A 23502-nucleotide genomic window follows, 5' to 3' on the forward strand; every position below is an offset into this window, starting at 1 on the left:
TAATTCTAGAATAAAGTCAAATTTAGAAGGGGGACATCTGATAATCATGAAGTATTTTGTCAAAATATTAAGAAAACGGAGTAATTTTTGGAGGTAAAGTTGAATTTTGTATTGAATTATGTTAGAATGTAGATTTTGAGTGCATTAAAATTTGGTCACAAAATGTTAGGTTTGCAGTGAGTTTAAACTCGAACACATTTTGTCGTATGCGCTAAAAATCTGTCAAACATTGAACATGGTTTTTGTAGTTGCAGATTTTTTTAGTTTTTTAATCTGCGGCGAGAGACGCCGCACGTCATCTGGGAGCTCACCGCAAAAGAGATGCGGTAAATGGAGAGTAAAATGACAATAGATAAATATGATTTACATATACATATACACAACAGGAGGTACCAATCATAATAAAGCTACCAAGGAATAACAAGGGCTCAGGGCAAAGGAGAAAAAAGACATTTGTAGTGTAACAAGAATAAGGTCGATTTTTTTTTGTTTTCCCACAATTTAAAAATTAAAATACTGAGAATACGCCATAATTATTTTTTTTCCATATTTAAATTTTTGGGCTTCTTTTCCTGACACAAAAAGTTCATGCAGATCAGGACAACCAGTAAATTACAAGAATATAGTTGTGAAAAAGGGCTAGAAATGAAACTAAAACATAAAAACTTATTATAAAATTCAAAGTTTTCACAATGTTACATGAAAAGGTTCTTGTATTTAAAAAAAAAAACTTAACAAAAGAGAATTTTGAGTTAAACTTAAATCAGATTGGCTTTACAGTTATTGTCTCAAACATATTTTTTAAGCTTAAATTATATTTAAACATTTCTTCACTTGCCTGATCGCCATTCAAAAAATAATTTCATTTTCATGTAACCAACCTTCTTTACTTACGTCTGAAAATTAAAAATCATTTTAAAACTCCGTCATTCTTACTCAAAAGACAACATAAAACTACATCATTCTAAGAATTAAATGCAGATCTTTGGCAGCTTTTTTGGAAAAGACAGTTTCAAGGATAACTTAGTTTTCATGACTGTTTGCCACCACAAGAAATACATTTTGATAAATATATGTTTACCAAAAAGTCCCAACCTTTTTCCTCCCTGAGCAAAAACGACCTTTCTCCCATAAAGTAGGACTTTTAACCCTCAAAAGTATGTGTCATTTTATCAGGTTATATATTTCTTCCCATACACTGATGTTTTTTTTCTACTTTTGAAGAATACGTTCCCATTTTAAAAAATAAATACAACTTTTGACTTAAAAACAAATCTAGTTTGACATTGTCAACATTTTTACATGGCAAAAATATGACATTTTGTATTAAAAAACTTTTTTAAACACTTTATAGGGCACTAACTTAAATTTAAACACTATCAGTCTATGTTTGTTCATTCATAAATACAAAAATATAAAAACAATTAATAAACCAGCTTTATATTTTGGTCATGTAGGCCATAAAAAAATGCTAATATTATGGTAAGTGGTAATTTTTTTGTGCAAAAAAAATAGTCATGTGCCCTATAAAGGATTAGCCTTAATAAATCTATTTTTTCCTCCAAAAATTGTTTTATAGGGATTTCATTTTCTTGACAAAATGGCATTATTTTTCTCCCAATATATTCTTTCATATATTTTTTCTCCTTTTCCTGATGTCCCTTATTCTCCTTGGTAGAACACAATGACGAATATTTAAAAAGATGAAAAAAAAGGAAAAAAAATCTAGTTTAAAAAGCTGCTTGAAGTGCATTGTGAAAGACAACAAATCCATTTTGGTACACAGACAGACGGCAACGGTTTCTCTTTCTCTTGCTTCAGTGGTTTTGTTGAGACTGGCAGGGCTCAGGAATGTAATATATATCGTAACATATTTCGTATATTGAGAAAACGTCGCCGTTGTGGTGGTCTGAGTGGGAAAAACAACAAGTTTTTACACAAAGTGGGCCTCTCTGTGCTCCAGCTCCTGCAGACGTCGCGGTCGTAGCCTCTGGTACAGGGTTTTTGAGTCGCTGGGGTCCGGGTCCTCGGGACTGTCGGGGGGCGGCGACTGCGGGGGCGACGAACTGGCCCCGGCGTCAATGGCGCTGTCGGTGGAGTCCTGCGTCTGGAGGGTCGCGGCCACGAGACCGGGTGCCGCTACGGTGGTCACCGTTGTGGTGGTGGTCGTGGTGGTGGTGGTCCAGTCGGGAAGCGTCCTGGCCCTGCTCATAGGGGGCTTGTAAAAGGTTCCCGGAGGAGGCCGCAGAGTCCTGGGCGGTTTGTCGGATGTGGTCTCGTCCCGTTTCAAAGTCCAAGTGGGTTTGACGGATGCAAGGCAGGGATTGTCGGGGAACACGGCGCCGTCGGGAGGCGGCGGCGAAGTGGCGCTGACGCCGGGCAGCTTAGCCACGATCATGGCGGTCCTGGGCGTCACGTCGTAATGTTTGTACTTCCTGTCCCAAGTCCGCCGCTGCATGGCCCGAGTGTCGATGAAGGGCGTGATGTAATAGGCGCTGACTCGCGACGAGCCGGCGTGGGTCGCCGTCCGCTCCACTCGCGGCGCCTCGGCCAGGGGCTCCGCCTCCGTTTCGGCTTGCTCGATGGGAGAAGGAAGGTGTTCCAGAGGGACGCTGAGGGGACGGGACGACAGGCGGGCGCGATGCACTCGGAGCTGGACTTTCGACGTGGACGGCGCGGAGACGGCGGTATCGACGCGGTCCGAACTCCGGAGGCTCGATCCCTCGGCGACGCCGTTGACGGCGGCCGAGGAGTCCGTGGCGTCGGTCCCCGGCTGGACCTCCTGGACCTCGTCCAGAATGTGAGAGGACGGGATCACGGAGGAGAACCTCTTGTACACTTTAGAATTCTGCGGCGGTGAGACAAAAAAAAGACACCGTGAGAAATTCCATCTTTGCAGGATGGCTGAAATGCCGACAGTTGTCAAAAGACGTGGGTGTCTTGGATGTTCACCTCTTTGATGTCCGTCAAGGAGGCGGAGTGTCTGCTGAGGCGCTGTAGCTTTTCCTGGGGCGTGAGGCGGGGCGAGGCGTGGGGGGCGGCGGCGGCAGCGGCGTCCGACGGCGAGGCGTCAAAGACCACCTGGAAGTGTCGCACCAGAAGCTCCACCATGAGGGCCTGGTACGGGTAGTCCACCAGGGAGGAGAGGGACACCTCGGCGTCCGCCTGGCGCGGCTTGACCAACGTGGGGCCGAAGATGATGCCCAGGTTGCTCGCCGTCATTTTGTTCTCCTCTGCCTGCTCGGCCACTCTGCGGGGGGAAATATATAGATTCTTCCTCAATATATTTGAACAAGAAGGTGTGTATGGTGAGAAAACATGGTGGTATATTACAACCATTTAAGGTTTACCAAAAATCATGCGCTCAAATGGGATTTTGGACATTTGAGGGTACACGGTCGATTGGTCGCCGGTCTTTTGGTCGCCGATCTTTTGGTCGCCGGTCTTTTGGTCGCCCGGAAGGCAAGTGATAATTACCATTTAAATTGTTGCTCAAATTCCCCAAATACAAACTGCGAATTACTATTTAGTCATACTTAATGCCCTAGTAATTATTAGGCTAAAGAAGAGCTCCAAATTTCCCGGACTATTATTGTTTTTTGTTGGAAAACTTGTTTAGACCCTGACTGACGTCGCTTCTTAAAGGCACAACGCATGTACATACAAACTCTTCTACACTCACACATCGGCTCAGTGAAACTGCTCAAGGCCATTGTTGGCTTTTATTGATGCGTAGACCGTGTTGTTTTACTTTGTTTTGTCACCGGTCTTTTGGTTGTCGGTCTTTGTAATGTACCACCATGTTTTTCCCCGTGTGCGGTCGATTGGTCGCCGGTCTTTTGGTCGCGGTCTTTTGGTCGCCCCGACCGCGACAACGGGCGACCAATCGACCGCACACGGGGAAAAACATGGTGGTACATTACAACCATTTAAGGTTTACAAAAGATCATACGTTCAAATGGGATTTTGGACTCCATTTGAGGGCTTCTTACCTGTTGAGGTGAGCGACGAGAAAATGAAAGGTGCGATAATTGGCGCTGGGCAGCTGGCGCAGCAGGTCACGGATGCGGAGGACCACCCGGTTTAAGTAGACGCTGGGCCCGCCAGGTTTCTGGGTCTGGTCTTCTTGGCGCCGCCTGGCGTCGGCCTCTTCCACCACCACGCGCTGGTATTCTTTGGCCAGGCCGATGAAATCATTGTAGTGGCGGTAAAGGATCAACGGCTCTGGTAACTGCACATTGAGACAATGAGGGTCCGGAAAACTGCATTGAAGTCGGAAATTCTCCTCTTCGTACAACCGCGGAAAATCGGGGTCTCCCACATTGAGCTTAAATACATTTTTACGAAAAATGAGGGTTGTGTGCTGTATGGAATGAGCCCCCCCCAAAAAAAGCTGTACTTTGGAAACCCTGAACGTAATTTCTCTTGAAATAACATATTTTTAAACAAGGATAAATGTTTTTTAAGTGTTTACCATACGAGAGCATTGATGCTGACTCACCTGTCTCAGGTACAGCTTGAGCACGTTGCTGATGTCGTGTGGCGAAAGCTCCGACAGCTCTACCAAGTCTTTGCCATTCTCGAAGGCCTGGCACAACTTTTCCACACGTGACTTGGCACCGTTCACCCGGTAAATACCCTACCAAAGATTTTAAATGACAATGAGACCCACTTAAATGTGGCAAAGAATTTCACTGCAAATGAAATCTGTGATCAGTAGCATCAACAATCCATCATAAATCACAAGCAATACAGTAATACCTCATTTATCGCAGTCAATTGGCTCCTAGACTTGCCGCACTACATTAATAACCACGATGTAAGAGTGTGTTTCTATGGTGTCTATTTAATATGTACTCTACTATTATTTGACTCCTGAAAGCAGACACTGCCCTCTAAAGGCAAGTAAGAAAAATCTCTTGGCTGCTCATTTCATGTTTGCATTCCTTTCTACACTATAAACTTTTAATACATATATATTTATACATATATAAATATATATATACACATATATGTATGTATATATATATATATATATATATATATATATATATATATATATATATATGTATATATATGTATATATATGTATGTATGTATATAAATATATATATATATATGTATATATATATGTATATATATATGTATATATATATATACACACACATATATATATGTATGTATATATATGTATATATATATAGCTATATATGTATATATATACACACACATATACATATATATATATATATATATATATATATATGGTATTACTGTATTCTTTATCATCTGCGAAAATACAATTATGACTAACTTATTCTTTATTTGTATGTCGCACCCTAATATGAACGTGTATAGCATTTTTAGGAATTTGAATGTAGAAAGATGACCAAAAATTGAGTAAGGGCGGAAGAAATGAAACTCATGAGTCAAGCAAAGAGCAAATCCTACACTAGTTACAATCCCGATTCCCAACTCACCTTAATGTTAAGGGCACGGCTTTCAATCTCGGACGTACACTTTTTAATAATGAAGGGGATTCCGTCAGGGCTGTTTTTGGACGCCTGTGTGAAGTTGATGCCAAAGAGCTGCAGCCTGCCTTGCAGCTTTTTGTGGCCACACTGGATGGCCAGTGTCTCCAGACACTTCTTGTGGCAGGCCAGAGAGCACTGGAGTAAAGGAAGGAGGGTGGTGGGGCAAAAACAAACGCTTAAGAGCATGTTATAAATACCGGGAGGTCACAGCACATTACCTCCTCGCATTCGGCCCCGTGGAAGACCACCAGACTGTCACACTCGCGGCATTTGGACGGCGCTCGAAGCTTCCTGAATTTGTGCGTCTGCGCCGCTTTGGACATTTGAGTATTCCGGAAGGGTCCGGGCGAGCTCGCCGTTTCGGTCACCATCTCGGCCAGGCCTAAAGTGAAGGGCAGAAGAACATTCCTGTTGACAGTGTGATGTGATAGCAGATTGAGGAAGTTAGTTCACGTCGGGCCAAAAATAACAAGACTAAAAAAGGGGAAAGAAACACGCAAAGGCTCGGTTTATTATTGGCAAGTCCCTGCTAATGCTTTCAGTCACTTCTAGATGTTTATTTTTATATTCTTGATATAGATGTGAATTTTTTTTCTTTACAAAAATCTTTGCATCAGCACAAAAGTACAAATTTTTCCCCAAAAAATATTATTTCTAATTTGTATCCTTACAATATGAAGAGAATGAATAATTATATAATATGAATGTAATGATAGTTCCAATTTTAGTATTCACTTAGGTACCACCAATAATTAATAACTGCAAAAACGTTCTAAAATATTTAACTCATTGGCTGCCATTGAATCATTCATTTGAACTGGGAGAGATGTCATTAAATGAACATTTCTTCTACCCGTAACAAACTAGTAATTTAAATTCACAGCAGGGAGGATAATAGGAAGTCTGTTATTGTCAATAGTAGTGAAATAGTTAAGGTTTCTCTATAATGGAACTCTATACAATGATTTCCTGGAAGAAGAAAAAAACTATGCAAGGTCTACATGACTCTACGGAATTTAGGAGGACCATCACAGAAAGACAGAACTTTGACTCAGAGCGAGACAAAAGAATACCAAGAAGTTGATATGAACAATGACTGAGTCAGTCGACAAGGTTTCTGAGAGGGAAGCTCTTTTTACGCTGTGCCTTCACACCCTGCAACTCGTCACTTTTAGACATCCAATGTGCTGTTGCCAATGACTGTCTAAATTTAGTTACTTAGTCATTCAACCAAGGCCAAAAAAAGAGCTAAGTAAGAAAATCGGATAGTACTACTAAGAACCTTGGCAGGACAGAATATTCCGCCCATTTGATGGAAAATATAAGGTACCAAAAACAACAGTTGCACAACTTTTTAAGTACTTTTCAAATTCACAAAATTTTTAATTCTTGGTACCTGCTATCCAAACACAGAAACCTATATCCTGAAAAATTTGGGAAGTTTCATTGTATACATTCCTTTTAAGAACTTTTTAAGTTCTTGCTATTACTACAACTGAGAACTAAAAGTTCCATAAACTACAACCAGATTCCTATAGAAACTTCCCTTTAATAGGAAGAGGAAAATGCAGTTTTGTCTTCTCAACATTATACACAAGGTAAACAAGACATAGGTAAAAAGGTAGTGTTATTATTACAATGGTCCATAGAGCACTTGTGTCAAAGTGGCGGCCCGGGGGCCAAATCTGGCCCGCCGCATCATTTTGTGTGGCCCGGGAAAGTAAATCATGAGTGCCAACTTTCTGTTTTAGGATCAAATTAAAATGAAGAGTATAGATGTATATTAAATTTCCTGATTTTCCCCCTTTTAAATCAATAATTGTCATTTTTTAATCATTTTTTTCTGTGTTTTTAGTTCAAAAATCGTTTTGTAAAATCTAAAAATATATTTTTAAAAAGCTAAAATAAACATTGTTTTAGATCTATAAAAAAAACTGAATAGTCAGGGCTTTTAATCCAATTCTTTTAATCCATTTATTTTTTTAAATCTAAATATTATATCTAAAATGGTCCAGCCCACGTGAAATCGAGTTGACGTTAACGCGGCCCGCGAACCAACCCGAGTCTGACACCCCTGCCATAGAGAAACATGTTTTGGGAAATACTTTTAACACATTTCTCAATGTTCAAACCAACATTTCTCAATTTTAAAAGTCGAAACACAGCTCATTTGAGTGCTCATTATAAACATTTACTATGTGTGAGTCATACCATTATCCAGAGGTGAGGGGGGTTCTCTCTCATCCAAGTCATCAGCAGAAGACATGGTGCCTGTGGAGGGCGTTCTGGGAAGGCGTCGCTTGAAGTCGCCTGCAATTACACATTTAAAACATCTGAACTATACCAACTATACTAAATGTGCTTTTGTGTGCTCGCTCTTTCTACCTGGACTGGTAGAAGGGGAGTCCATGGACCGGGATTCGCTGCTGCCACCCGCACTTTCCGAGTCGCTGCACATCCCGCCCTGACTCACCGGGCTTCCCGAAGTCCACGCTCGGAGAGGCGGGGCTTGACCCCTTGACCCTTCTGAGATAGGAGCGTTGTTAGCGTGGAGATGCCGAGCGACCGACGATGTCGTTTTGCAGACGGGTACCTGGGATGTCGGTGCTGCTGTTGGAACGGCGTGTGGCGATTCCGGGCCGACGGTGGGACGGGCTGTCCACCTCGTCGCCGCTGAGGACGTCGCCGGACGTGAGAGAGGCCTGTGATAGGTTGCCGTGGGAAGAGTGGGAGCTGCCCACTGATCGCTTGGTGAAGACAAACCTGGCGGAAAAAGGAGATTTGACATTTATCCATTATTTTCTACTTAAAGATAGTTGGAGGCTAATATTGTAAGTTAGAAGTCTTTTTTTTAATTCTAAGTGAACATCAGAAGGAACTTTTCATAGTAACGTCCCTTTGATGGGGTTTTGTCACCCACATTTATAGTATATAAACAAGGAGTAGAAATGACATAACGACACACAAGGTTTGTTCTCGCTTTCATCTACTGGCTTTTAAAACTTAAATCAAAGCTAATTCATGCTGGAGCGTGGACACTCAAAGTATATGTATTATTTATAGGCTTCATAAACTTCCACGCTTAAGTGTAAACACTTTAAGAAATGGCGTGGTTTTTCCAGCATTTGCTGTTAAAGTAAATGAGGGCTAAATATTCTCTTTGGTACAAAATAAATCAAATTTTAGAATAACATTTTAAAAATCTGTTAACATTGAAATGAAAACTTCGCAAATTATTGAGATAAGATAAATAGTTGACTTTTTTATTAACACATTCATTGCCGATGTAAAAAAACAAATCTGATCCAAACAGTGTGTTTTATTATATTTATTATTATATATTATTTGTAGATAGAAATCTATTATGAAGACAACATTTTTTGTTCGCCTAAAATTATTAGTCAAAATGTTTGAGAACGATATGATGGGAAAAATGATTTTTTTTAAAGGCAAAATAAAGTGTAACAATGATTTAATGTGTGTGGGAATCAGCTTTTATCCCGCCAAATTTTGCCTGCATTCAAAACCATGCCACATATTTCCTGGAAGGAAGGCCAACATAATCACATTCTCTCTTTCTTCCTCTCAAACTGACTCATGGCTGAACATTCTAAAAAGAACAATCACACTCCATATAAGAAACACCCACCAAAAGTTGCTTGTATTTGCACTAGTGCAAAATAGGTCCAAATCATGGAATTTCTTCCATTTGTCAGTAACTGGAGTGTAAAATAGTCGCATTCATATCGAACGGACGATACGATTGGCATTGGATTTCCATACCTGGGGTTGTCGGAGGATATGGAGTCGGAGTGCACGCGCTCTCTGGGCAAATTTCGGGGGAGGCGGCGCGCAAACTCCGAGTAGCACTCGCCGGGTTCATATAGCTTGGCGCTGTCACTCAACGCCTGGTGATGGGCAGGAAGTGACGCCATCTGCGTGTGCTGCATCTGGAACCAATTGACGGTCACCTAAAAACAGAAAGATGTCGGACTGATTAAACACGAAAAACATGAGCGACAAATGCATCTAAATGTTGAACTCAAATGAAAAAATATTAGAAATACACGAGTTAAGTTAAGTTGCATTTGCTAGAATTGAATATGATTCTTTTAATTGGATCCAGTAGGCCGAATGTCGAGAAATGTTGTGCAAAGGAAAAGTAAATGGCTTGAAAAAAGACAATATAATGCTGCAGTGCCACTTTGTTACAAGTGAAATACAAATGCAAATTAAATTATCCAATTTTTGTACAGATTTTTCTCCCTAAGAGTCTTTGGGGGTGCTGAAGGCTTTCCCATTCACGCTGGGGACAATTTAATGTTCAACCAGCCTAAAATAGAAATAATGAAAATTAAAAAAATGTAAAAGAAATTTAGAAGAAATGACTACCGTATTTTGCTGTTTATATATATATATATGGATGTATTTATATATATATATGTATATGTATATATGTATGTATATATATACACATGTATATATATATGTATATATGTATGTATATGTATGTATATATGTATGTATATATGTATATATATATATGTGTGTATATATACATATATACATATATATACATAGATATATATATTATATATATATCTATGTGTATATATATATATATATATATATATATATATATATATATATATATGTATATATATGTATATATATATACACACATATACACACATATACATACATATATATATAAATATATATACATATATATATATATACACATATACCCGGGTATATTAAACGGCAAGGGTATATTAAATGGCGCACAAACAGGAGGCTCAAAAAAGGAAAAAATATTTAATATACCCGGGTATATTAAACGGCAAGGGTATATTAAATGGCGCACAAACAGGCGGCTCAAAAAAGCAAAAAATATTTAATATACCCGGGTATATTAAACGGCAAAATACAGTAAGAAGTGATCATTATTTTTTTAGTGTTCTTGTATTGGAACGAACTCATATGCGTCCATAATTTACAAAAAACAAAGGCTTACCGCTTTGAGTGTAAGATCGCACTGGAAGATGGTCTCTCGAATTTGAGTGAGGATTGTGCGTTTTACGTTGGCCAGGTCCATCTTTTTGACCCCCGCGTCAGCCACGCTGCTCTGGTAATGTTCCGCAGCCTCCTCAGCCTGACGCAAGAACCCAAACGACGAGATCAGGAGGGATGAACACGGCCCAGGTGGCGGGCGGTTCTTCGGTCTACCTTCTGCAGGGCCTCCTCTTCAAACCTCCTCTTCTTCTCCACCTGCTTGTTGCCAGAGTTGGGCTGCTCCTCCAGGGAGCGGCTGGTGGACAAGCGGGCTTTCTGATACTCCTCTCGTCTCTGAGCCTTCAGGGCTCGAGCCTTTCGCAAGATGCTGTCGGCCTCGTGCTGAAATTGGCAAGCACGCAACGTCAAGCTATTCCTTCCCGTATTTAGTTTTTCTTATGAAAAATGGACTTTTGGGAATCAGTATGCATTCACCATTTTCTTCTGCTCCCTCTGCCAGCGCTCCTTGAGGTCTTTCCTCAGTTTGTCCAATTCGTTCTTTCGCGCCAGGAGAGGCTAAAAAAGCAGTAGTGAGGAATAAGAAAAACAAAAAACATCTGTATTAAGGATTGTTTTGTTTTAAATATGACAAAAAAAAAATCTGTAAAGCATTATAAATTTACAATTTTTTCAAAAGGTAGGATTTCATGACATTCATTTTGAATAATCTTAGTTTAAAAGAATGTAATGAAATAATTGCTTCAAAAGGTGTAAAATGTTTTTTTTAAAGATTTCAATATTTTGTTCTTGCTATTTCATAACAAAATGAATGATGACAAAATAGGCAATATAACGTTTTACATTTATATTAGATTACATATAATTATAGTTTACATTTTATTCCTTATAAATTGCATTCCACAATGTATTGATCTATTCATTATGTACAATAGTGCTTATGCTATAATGATTTAACATGCGTATTTTTTTAAATTAATTCATTTATTGAAACAAAATATGCAATGTAAGACGTTTTACATTTATATTAGTTAATATTGGATTAGAAATAATTATAGTTTACATTTTATCCCTTATAAATTGCCTTCCACAATATATTTTATTGATCTATTTATCATGTACAATAGTGCTTAAGCTATAATGGTTTAACATATACATATAAATTTTTAAAACTTTAAAATTAATTCATTTCATTTGATAAAATTTGCAATGTAAGATGTTTTACATTTATATTAGTTAATATTGGATTATAAACAATTAGTTTACGTTTTATCCCTTATAAATTGCCTTCCACAATATATTTTATTGATCTATTTATAATGTACAATAGTGCTTATGCTATAATGATTTAACATATACAAATGTATTCTCCTTTGATTAATGATTGACATTTTGCTTCATCTTAATTAGTATATTTTTCTACCTACAAGTCACATTACTTTCATACAGTGGCTGTCAAGATAATCCAATTATGTACTGTCCTCTACTCAAAATAACGGAAAAACGTTATGCAAGACAAACAGATAGTTTTTCAAATAGATGACATTCCAGTGGTGAGCCACAGTGCAACAACAAAAACACATTGTAGCCTATTATTATAGCATAAATCTGTCATTTTATAGGCATTTCTGGCCTTTTTATATTTTCATACCTGCATGAATTTATTGGTGTGCAGCGCTGTGGCGGTTTGCATGAGCAGTTGGTTGTATTCAAGGTCATTCTTGAAGGTGGTGTTGTAAATATCACTGAAGGGCATGTAGTCCTGCGCAGAGCCACACACGTTAATCCGTGTACTCCAAAAGCAATCATTCATCAAGGAAGAGATGGGATTTCAAAAATAGAATCTAACCTGCTGCATCATCAGCGACTTGGCAGACTCGGCTAATTTAGTATAACTTTTGGCATACTCCAAATCTAAAGAAAAACAAAATTATTCATGTCAGTTCTTCAGCCCGATTGATTTTAACAGCGGTGTCAATCATGAAAAAAAAGGCATCCATTGTTAATAAAGTTTGCTAAAATGCTAAAATGAAGTAACCCAACTGATTTAGGCCAATTGTTTGAATTTGAAGCTCAAAACTTTAAAGTCTGAAGCACTTGCCAATTTCGTCATTTGCAGTTTCTGGGTATGATGACAATTAGGCTTTTTGTCGAGTCAATGATGATGACAAAGCCTATGTCCGATTATTATTATATTATTATTATAAACTACGGACAGCAAATTCCAATTAATTCAACTCTGACCGAGTCTTTAACCCTAGAATGGTAACCCTCTATTTCAGGGGTTACCTTTCACGCTTCTGAATAGAGGGTTACCATGGTTACCGGGGGAAAAAATGGGTACCCTTCATTGCACCGTCTTGCTTAGGACCCATTTTTTCCCCGGTAACCCTGTATTTCAGAAGCATAAAAGGTAACCCCTGAAATAGAGGGTTACAATTCTTGGATTAATGGTCTCTCGGAACAAAAATGAATGCAAAAGTTTGAATATAATTTTTCAAACATTTAACCCTAGTCCCCATTGCTCAAAATTCAAGAACCAAATATGATATGCTTGCCGAGTTGAGCAACAGATGGTTTCATTTTTTTTCATTGCGTGTGGGTTGAGTTTGGCCAGAAAACTTTGATGACTGGCCATGAAAACAAAACTAATAACTAATAGCTTTACAAGGTCAAAGCTTGGTCAAACGTTTTATGTGGCAATGCAAGGCCTCACCCATGGTTACTCGTTTCTCCATCCATACCAGGAGGTCTTTGATGTACTTGGACCAGGCTTTGGCGTAGAGCAGGGCTGACTCCACCCCGCTGTCATGTTTCAGCAGGGTCAGATCCACTTCCTCCTCTCGCGACAGAGGCGCATCTTGTCCTGAGTGGACGGAACAATAAAGCCCATGTAACTTAAGTATGGACTATTTTAACAATGCAAAAAAACTCTGATAAATTTAGTATTGAACTCACTGTCTAGTACTATTACATAATATCTCAAATAGTCCCCCTTTATTTTGAAAGCTCATTTCATTTCATTTTATATTAAAATATTTTCTTCTCTCTACTACACAGACAAAAACAAGAGAACCAGTGCCTTCTTTGGGGCTTTAAATGGGACTTAAAGGGCCAATTTTTCATATATTGACCATCACTAACAACAAATCCAATTATTTAAACATTTCGAACCTATTTTCAACTACAATCACACTTATTTGGGTTCATTTTTTTTAAATGCCCCAAGGCAGGGGTGTCTAAAAGATTTTTGAAACAAACAGCGCCTTACGCCAACAACTGATTAGTTTTAAGGCACCAGATTGGTTAAAATGTATCCTCCTCATTGGTCAGAATGAAAACCTATAGATGACATGAAACTACTGATTCCCTGTCTAAATAACAACAAACAAACAGACAAATAAATAATCAATAAATAATAAATATTCATTCATTTATTACTTAATAATTATGTATTTGTCCGTTTGTTGTTATTAGTGCACTATGTGGTGAAAGCTTTAAATCGCATTATACTATAATGACAATAAAAGCATTCAATTCAAGTGATGCATTTTGACTGAGGACATGATTTGTTCTTTAAAGTAGGTTTTTAAGGGAGGAGCTTGTACAAATGAAAACATAGGAGACATTTTTACAGCATATATTAGTTATAGGCTGTTTTTTTCTATTTTGTGCTAGTTACTAAACGGGAACCTGTGTATTTAACAATATTATAGCTCTGGTTAGATTCTGACATTAATATTTTGATTGTGGCTTCTGTGTAAAGCCCTGGAAAATAGCTGATCTTGACCCAGGTAACTTCCAAGTCACGGGTAGGTACTTTTTCATGTACTGTACTATTATACCCCCAGAGATGTGCTGATGAGGAAGTGGATACAAATTCAGAAGGATGTGAAAATGCTGGCATCTTGGAAAAAAGACAATCACCCTAGCTCACACGGCTTTTACTCCAAGGCCATGTGTTTCCCATCCAAAGCGGGGCCCGCTTCAAAACAAGCCCCGGAATGTCAGAAATTCAGGCGAAAAGAGAAAACGTGTGGCCAGGGAGAAATAACAGGGCGGGTCTTTTGCCTCAGACATTTCTAAATCACGTCGTGAGCTCGCCAGTTCACAACATTGGCCTGCCCTTGGGCCAACGTTCGTTCTGTCACGCCCCTCCGTTGAAGGAACGCAAATGCCTACTTACCAGCAAGGTCGTTTTTCTCCGTCGCGTAGTTTTCGGGTTCCACGAGGTTGTCGAAAGACTGCAAAAAAAAGGAAGACACAATTTCATGTGACAAGGAGACAAATGCAGACATGTAATTAACAAGCAGCTGTACTCCCAACACCCAAATTAAGCTTGGCGAGCTCATCTTTCATTGAGGGTTTAGAAGCTCCTGGGAACAAAGCTTAGGACAAAAACAAGTAAAAAGGAGAAAAGTAAAGAAAAAAAAGGCTTTACTCTGCTTCTTCTGGTCTGGGGGGACCCCAACCCTGAACCGTTGTCCACATCTCCCATAAGGAAGTCAGAAACTCTGAAGCACACACACACAAAACAATTCAATATTAAAGCTATATCACCTTAAAATGGCACACAAAAGCAACATTCCCACCACTACGAGCAATAGCTTATGTTATATCAGGGGTGTCAGACTCGGGTTGGTTCGCGGGCCGCTTTAACCATTTTAGATATAATATTTAGATATTTTTTTATATAAATGGATTAAAAGAACTGGATTAAAAGCCCTGAATATTCCGTTTTTTTATAAATCTAAAACAATGTTTTTTTTTAAATATATTTTTAGATTTTGCAAAATGATTTTTGAACTAAAAACACAGAAAAAATGGATTAAAAAATTACAACTATTGATTTTAAAGGGGGAAAATCAGAAAATTTAATATCCATCTATACTCTTCATTTTAATTTGATCCTAAAACAGAAAGTCGGCACTCATGATTTACTTTCCCGGGCCACACAAAATGATGCGGCGGGCCAGATTTGGCCCCCGGGCCGCCACTTTGTGTGTTATATGGTAACTTATTCTTGGGCTTAACAGCCTCTGATCATGTTTACGCAAAATATTTTGACTACATCGCCTAAAAAAACAAAGTCATGGTGATATTACAACTACTACTGTTGACTTAAATTGCTAAAATGTTATACACAGTAGTGGCAGCTAGAAAAAAAGGTGAACTAGTCTCAATGAATACATTTGCTAAGCTTACTAACCATGTAAATTTTTTCTATGAAATGGTGACCATGTCAGAATTCTTTTTTTAAAAAGTGACAGCAATAATGTTAAATTACATGGAGAATATTATATAAGCGTTCAAATCTAGATTTTTTTTAAGAATTGGCAAGTTATTCCACCTGAACAATGTATGTTTTTTTGCCACAATAAAGTTAAAATGTCACACTCACACATTTCCGAACGTAAACGCCAAAGTGTCGATAGACACATGAATATCGCTGAATGTGCCTTCTCGGTTGTCCTGCCTCACATTGTCAAAGTTGATGCCTGCAGAGAGCAAAAAAAAACAAATTGTAACTGACCAGTGTTCAAGGGATGCTTACAAAGTAAATGGTTGAAAAAAAACAAAATCTGGCTACTTTCTAAAGGACGGAAAGTGTAAATCACATAAATCTGTCAAGTAACAAAAGATGTATTTCAAATTAAAACACGCCACGCCTTAATACACTTTGAAAAGATTCTTTTGGGAACTTTGGCAACGCCATCGGGATTATCGTCTACATCTGCAAATTTGCCGTGATCAAATCTATAAGAACGAGATGGGGGTCTTCACATAATTGGATGTTGCTTCTGCATGGAGACCCTCTTCTTGGCAAGGAAGCATAAGATGCTAAGTGTCTTGTTCGACAATTTACTAGCTAGCGACGACACGATTCCTCAATTTTTTTTTAATTGGCACATCTTTAGCTGCAAAGCCTGCCAGTTTCTTTTTCATTTTCCAGAATCTTCATTAAAAAACCTAATCCTTGAATCCTGATTCAATAATCCGAGTGCCTTAGCACTCTGCAATGTGGCATACTGGTGATTTATTACATTAGTCAGCACCAAAACCAAATCATATGTCACAATATGACATGTTTTGAATCTTCCATTTTGAAAAATGTCCTTCAAGGCGAGATTTGTAGGAGTTTGGTTAGTCAAGTCCGAGACAAGTGAGTCATAGGAATGCTGAGTCAAAGTCCTCTATAATTCTTTGCAAGTATACTACAACTGATATTTAGGAAAAACAAACAGTGACCTTTCCGAAAATCTTGCCGTCAAACATAATCCAGGGCGTAATCCAGCATGTGAGACTGTAAACGGCTGCAAATCCTGAAATGTTTTGCAGCAAAACGTTGAAAAATCTTCAGGAAGCGCTTTCCTCTCAGCAAGAAAGCCGTTTTGGCCCAAGCGGCAATCGGTGACGTTGGACGTAGTGTTTCCTGTCTACGCTGCAACAGGAAGCCCTCGAATGGCGCTCCACTTCTACCTTGGTCAAATACGCCAACTCGGATTGTCTTTTTTTTTTTCTGGGTCTCACGCTTCCCTTTTCTCCCCGTGACAGATAAATCCGGGGTGACGGAGCATTCCTCCCTCGCCGGCGAAAAGAGTCTTTGCGTTCCGAGGACTCTCTCGAGGAGCGCTGTTGAGAATTGCTATGCGATTCTGCACTACACTGGCTTCTTCCTCAGGACATCCTGTGGCTCTCAGAACAATAATTCCAGAGCTTACCCCCACCTCCCTTCTATCCCTTGGCGCTGTTGATTCACTCTCGCCTAGTTTGTTGTCTAAAGAAGAGGAAAAACAAAATGACGTATTCGTTATTTCCAGTATTTTCCCATTGGAGCAGCCTTTAAAAAGTTCAAACTATTTTCCAATTGGCTAAGGCTGTAATGTTGTTATTTTTAGGCTGTAATGTTTTTTTTAGGCTATAGCTATTTTAAAAACTTAGGTTAACAGATTCTTATTCAGCCTATTGTTCCCCATTTTACTATTGTTACTTTAATGTTTATTCTTGGTTTCTGACCAAATGAAAAATTGTCCTCCTATAAAATGCGATTAATACACCAATGCGCCAAATAAATATTTTTCCTTCTTCATTGTGTATTCTTTGGATGGTGCAACCTATACTCAGATGCGACTTATAGTCCGGAAAATACGATAATTAATTCCAAACCATATATACTATTTCTGTTGCATGTTTTTATTTTTATTGGATTATCCTAACCCTGCTGAATGAAAAGCTGAATGAAAGATACACAATTTATTTCAATTACGGCATTAAAAATAAAATTGCGAACTGGTTAAGGCAATAAAAAATGCTCTAAAAATAAAATAAAAATGTATTTAATAGAATAAAATAAAATAAATTCTGAATTTATGATTGCTAAATAAGCTGACGACTTTTAAAAACAATCATTTCAAATCATTTCATTGTAATATTAGATAAATTGCAATACTATTTCCAACTAAGAATTCATAAAGATACAAACTGTGATTGATGTCATACAAATTAGACAATCAAGCCACCCCAAAGTGTTATTTTTTTTGCCATCTAGATGTATTTGGACACGGACGAACTGTTCCCTTGAAAGGCAGGTCATTAATTACCAGTCAGTATTCATCAGTTTGATGTTCTATAAATAATGCAGCCATCAATTACAGTTCAGTAAAAATTCACTTGGACTCACGCCACATTTCCACTGTGACTCAAGTGCAATGGACCGTGCTGTTTGCTTTTTGGCATTGTACACATGCACACTCTGGCACCGGGTTATGCATCTGAGCTTCCAAATAGGGCAGGTGAACGCGGGGTGACGTGTGACTTGGTGCGATACAAGCTAGCCTTTTGCCTACCTTTCACTTTGGCGATGAGCGTGCCCGCTTTGCCCAGAATGTCCACCGAGTTGAGGGCCTGGTGTTTGGCAATGACGGCCTTGAGAACGCGTAGCAGCTCAGTCAGGCGCTCCTGGACTACCTGCCGAAGACCCTCCTGGTCCTCTGGTTGTGGAAACAAAGAAACAAGTGTCGTCAGTTCAGTCGCTCACTTGCCGTCATTCTTTACATTCTTTTGCTCTTTGTAAGTGAACTGAAAAAATACAAAATATCACTTGGGAACATCTTCTCACTTTTACGGGACTGTTAAAGTGAAGGTTTGTCAAATCTAGGCCATAAATTCATTGTATTATGGAGTCACAATGTGTCAAGATTGATTAAAATTGTAAATATGATTCATAAAAGATAAAAAATTCATCTGGAATATCACAGAGGACACAATATTGAGTCCCCCCCCTGCCTCCGTGTGTGTCGTTGTCTCTACCCTCCGCGAAATGCGTCTAATTTTACTTCTATTAAACACATTTTATTACTATTAAACTACTCGTTATTTATTACTTTGTCAATATATGGCGAATTAGAAGAAATAAAACATTTTTTCCAATCCAATATCCTGTTTTTGGTGTTTTTTCAGAGGGTTGGAACAAATTAATTTGTTTTCAATTCATTTCAATGGGAAACGTTCGCTCGAGTTACGAAAAGCTCGACATATGATCTCAGTCTCGGAACGGATTACGATCGTATGTCGAGGTACCACTGTACTAAAATACCAATTATCATTTCCAGATGTTTGCTCCAACGAATCTAAACGTGCAAACCGATAACAGAGCAAATCATGTTTCAACAAAAAAAAATGACATCACTTGAGAACGCAGGTATTGTGTGACAACTATTAGGTCACGTGTACATTTTTTTTCTGACTCAACGTAAAACCACTGGAATGCTAATTGCCATGAAAAAGATGACATCCATACAAAATGTAAAAAAGGAAGAGAGCTGGTTTACTTGCCTCTGCTGTTTAGGTCAACAATGGGTTTTGAAAAAAGAGCCTGTTTTCAATGGTGAAGCGACAGACAACAGTAAATAAACCAGGCTCGGGAAGTGCAGTAATGAGGGATTGTGGGAGCAAAACGGGGGCCCAAGCATGTAATCATGTGTGGGAGATGCCAGACCAAGAGAAAGACCAGAGACAGGAGGATTTTTTTAAAGAGAACAACAAAACAGGAGGTAACAATCTGATAAGACTCATCGAAAGAAATGACGACAAGACACCTGCAAAAAAAAGCTGGTTTTGACAGGAAGCTCAGAAGCAATGTCATTTTTGTGGTCGTGTGCAATGTGACCAACTCTGAAAACCTTTGTAATGTGCATTGCAGCATAAGAAAAAGAATCAGAAACAATTTTCAGAATGTTAATAGATGCGAAAAATATAATTAAAATAGATATGAAAAGAGAAAAGGCAGAATTTCCAGGGGGAGGCCCACTTGACATGGGGGCAGACATTTTATCCATTTTAGCCAATCAAATGCAAGGATTTAGGAATGCCCACTCTTTCTCGTGATGTCATTAATACCCATTATCTAATCTAATGTTTGTGTGTGAGTAGAACTGACATCACAAAATGGCGGCGCTGCTAAGTGTTGTCAAACTTAGCGTGACCGGACAATTTGCCGAAAGACGTTTGGCCGACGGACGTTTAACCAAAGGACAGTTCGCCTACTTTAAACGCAAGGATAAAATAAAAAATATTAAAAATTGGCAGCACATTGTAGTACGTACTTGTATTTAGAAATATGTCCAGGGGGGCAGTACATGCCCTTGTTATTCCTAAATGAATGTTATCTGTAACGGGCCGTATATGGCCCACGGGCCAAGGTTGAAAAATATGTACACACACGATCCAGGGGCGGGGCGAGCGCGCGAATCCCGTTTTGGCGAAACGTCCGTTCGGCGAACTGCCCTTCGGCCAAACGTCCGTCGGCGAAACGTCTTTCGGCGAATCGTCCGAGTACCCAAACTTAGTGTTTAATTATGCTTTCCTTTTTCAGAAGTCTGGAAAATGAGCCATTTTTAGATTTAAAGATCACTGCCTTACACATCAGATCATTTTTATCTAAACTTTTTTTTGCACAATCACGCCATTACAGTGACAGATCCAAACAGGCCGTGTTTAACGGTTAAACGGGCACTGATAAGACCACCATTGGATGAACGGATGAATACCCATGGTCGTCACCATCTAACAAAAGTCGGTGAATTAACTTACTCAACAACACACAGAGGTATAATTGTCAGACAATGACAAACGATGGCATCATTAATGACTTCAGAGACCGGTCGCACCATTATTCGTGTTTTGAGCTCCTTTTAGGGATAACGAGAGGCACCAACAGGTGAGCTTACGTCTGCGTGTCTAACGGGGGAAGGAGGTGAGCAGTCGTGTCATCTGGTTTTCATCAAGATGAAGGCGGGATGAGAAGCTGGATTTATTGGAACGCTGAAGGAATAACAGGGGGAGTAAAAATGAGAGGCCGGGTGTTTTTCTCAGCCACTCCTACCGCCAGACACGTACACACACACTCAACTGTAAGAGGAATCCTTCAACTTTTCCAAAGATTCAAATGGTGACTAACCTATAGGAAGTTTCATTCCACAAGTTGAAGGATTTAGTGTCAACAAAATGGGAATACTCCACACAATTGACATTCCAGAACTGATTTTATCCTCTTCTTGAGGGTCACTTTTTGCGAGATTCAGCATTTTCTATTTCAATATTGACTGATTGATACTATCCGATTGGACGCTTGCAGTCCCTGGAGCGAAAAGTATTAAGCAAAAACATTTTAGGAACTTTAATTTTGCAACACAAACCTTTTATATCCAGGAACTAAAGAGCACATTTCGACTAGAAGAACTAAAAAGGACAAATTTAGTGATTTTATTGATCAGTGCAGGAAGAACATAATTGTTCATTGGAAACGACTGCAGTTCTGATCAAGTGATTTGACCTTCCTGGAAAGACTGAGATAAAAAAGTTCTTAGTATTTTGCAAAAATGCAAATTTTCATAATTGCTAAATCCCTGATCTAAGGGTACTTTCACAAGAATGTTTTTTCATGAATAGAACTGTGAGTTTTAGGAAAGAAGACACTTGTCATCAAGTCTCCTGAGATCAGAGAGCAAGGCTCACCTGCTCACCACGAGACCCCCTACCCACCCATGCCTGGAGAGCAGCTCTTTGAAGTACAACCCCCCAACCACCACCACCACCACCACCACTTAAAGCCACCGACAATGGCCCCTCATTAAAGTTCTCACCCTTTTAGGTAGATTTAGCTCGCTGGTGCCTGAAGCACATTTTCAATCAAAGGAGAAGAAGACGCTCGATTCGCATGACACCGCTTCTTTCCATTTGTCGCTTGACAACAAATTAACATTGCAAACGAAACCTTCCGTTTCCTGGAAATGATTTTGTGTGTTCATGGGAACTCATATAAAGCAACGATTTCACTCTTAAAGTTCTAGGATGGTACCAAGGATGGTTGTAAGAATTTAAGATGGAAATGCAACTCGAACGTAGTTCTTTTTGATAGCTAGTGGGCAAGAAAAAAATTTGGTCATTCCTTTAGTATCTGGTGATAAGTGAGAATGAATAAATTAAGCGCAATGTCATGGTCACATGATTTTTTTGGCCTTTTAACTATTCATTAGAATGACAAAGACTCAAAACTTTTGACCCTGGATGCAGATGGTGAGTAACCATGGGTATCAATTTTTTTGTTTTTCTATGCCCAAAATTGTATCAAAAGCATGCTCAAATGTAGCAAACTTATTGAAAACTCTCTTATAAGACGCCCCCTGATTCACAGTTTTCACTTCCATGTTCATGGTTTTAATAGGGAGTGCAAATGTGTTACTTTGAAGGAAAAATATTTTTAAAAAATCATCGCATGTGGTTTTTCGGAGATACTGTATGAATCGAAAGGACGGTCCGCTGGATTGCAGATTCCGAAAGGGTGTTGCCTGCACGTGAACGAATTCAAAAAGGTAGTCACATGAGCAGTACAACCAGGAAGTGTGTCCGTAGTGGTCTAGTTTTCACCAAGTCTCTGGGTGCAATAACAGCATGAGATACACATTACGCAGGTATCAAGGCTGATATTTTAATGACTGACCTCAAGACTATTGATCAGCCTTAACAACTATCCTGACATGGTAAACACAACGAACAAAGTATCAAGGCTACTCGCGTCTGGCCAGTCAAGAGCACATTTAACTACGGTAAGATGGCGGCGCCCTGAGCAAGCAATAGCAGGCACAAATAAGTGAGTTAAGCCTTACCCTTGATGCAGTCATCATTTTTTGAGTTACAAATACGGCCTATCTGCGAGAAAATACAGTATGTTCTTTGCCCTACATACGCGCCTATTATTTCTCTGTCCAAATTGTCTCATTTAGATCAGTGCCCATACCCATTAAACCAAACAACCCACCACGAGAGAAACTCATACGAAAAATGTGGGTGTTTACAAAATAGAAAGTGCAATGACGCCGTGAGCTCCGATCTCGAGTGACAGCTCACACTGATGCTTGCTATTGTTTGTGCCAGGGTCTGCGTGCTCGCGGCGGCGTGCGACAGGACAGAGAAAGCTGGCGGGAATCAACCGTGAGTGCTTTTGTCACAACAATGGCATCAGAAAAGGGGCCTGGAAATGTGCTGCTGATTACAGTGATGGTAGTGGTGGTAGGAGGGGGTCAGTGCCATTGTTTTGGTAGAGATAACAGTAGTCAGGGCCTGCACATTGTAGAAAGGAAAAGCCCACCCCTCAACTCACATCAATCACCCCCGCAGTACACTGCCTCGTTTCCCTTTGCCGTGATGAGCCCGCGTCCCACTCCCGCCAGGTTTTAGGAAAATACATAAATGGCAACAAATAGTGACCCCAATGACTTGTGACACATTGGCACAGAAACGAATGTGAACTGAGTTGACACATTTGGATTAAAAATAAGAACATTTACTTGAATTATTTTTATTTTTGAAAATGACCGATTAAGGGACAGGAACTTTGACTACCATGTTTTCTCGCGTATAAGCCGTATTTGTCGCAAAAAAAACAATGATGAGG

General features: G+C 39.2%; 1 protein-coding gene across 2 annotated transcripts in view; it reads right to left on the bottom strand.

Moving 5' to 3' along the window:
* Positions 1–54: 54 nt before the first annotated feature.
* Positions 55–23502, bottom strand: part of LOC144085530 (rho GTPase-activating protein 29-like) — a 32599-nt gene continuing 9151 nt past the window's right edge. The window contains exons 3-22 of one of the 2 annotated variants that reach the window (XM_077614895.1): positions 18395–18538; positions 15949–16045; positions 14989–15061; positions 14734–14791; positions 13264–13413; positions 12397–12461; positions 12199–12309; positions 11025–11105; positions 10764–10931; positions 10552–10689; positions 9318–9505; positions 8128–8297; positions 7920–8057; positions 7746–7844; positions 5753–5916; positions 5481–5669; positions 4502–4639; positions 3993–4231; positions 2953–3250; positions 55–2848 (exon numbers count right to left, since the gene is read on the bottom strand). In XM_077614895.1, the coding sequence (XP_077471021.1) occupies positions 1934–2848; positions 2953–3250; positions 3993–4231; positions 4502–4639; positions 5481–5669; positions 5753–5916; positions 7746–7844; positions 7920–8057; positions 8128–8297; positions 9318–9505; positions 10552–10689; positions 10764–10931; positions 11025–11105; positions 12199–12309; positions 12397–12461; positions 13264–13413; positions 14734–14791; positions 14989–15061; positions 15949–16045; positions 18395–18538 (3623 nt within the window). In that variant the 3' untranslated portion in view covers positions 55–1933. Of the gene's footprint in view, positions 2849–2952; positions 3251–3992; positions 4232–4501; positions 4640–5480; positions 5670–5752; positions 5917–7745; positions 7845–7919; positions 8061–8127; positions 8298–9317; positions 9506–10551; positions 10690–10763; positions 10932–11024; positions 11106–12198; positions 12310–12396; positions 12462–13263; positions 13414–14733; positions 14792–14988; positions 15062–15948; positions 16046–18394; positions 18539–23502 lie in introns of both variants that reach the window. The other variant, XM_077614894.1, reaches the window with a different exon arrangement.

The sequence above is a fragment of the Stigmatopora argus genome, chromosome 12 (genome assembly GCF_051989625.1).
Source record: "Stigmatopora argus isolate UIUO_Sarg chromosome 12, RoL_Sarg_1.0, whole genome shotgun sequence".
Classification (NCBI taxonomy): domain Eukaryota; kingdom Metazoa; phylum Chordata; class Actinopteri; order Syngnathiformes; family Syngnathidae; genus Stigmatopora; species Stigmatopora argus.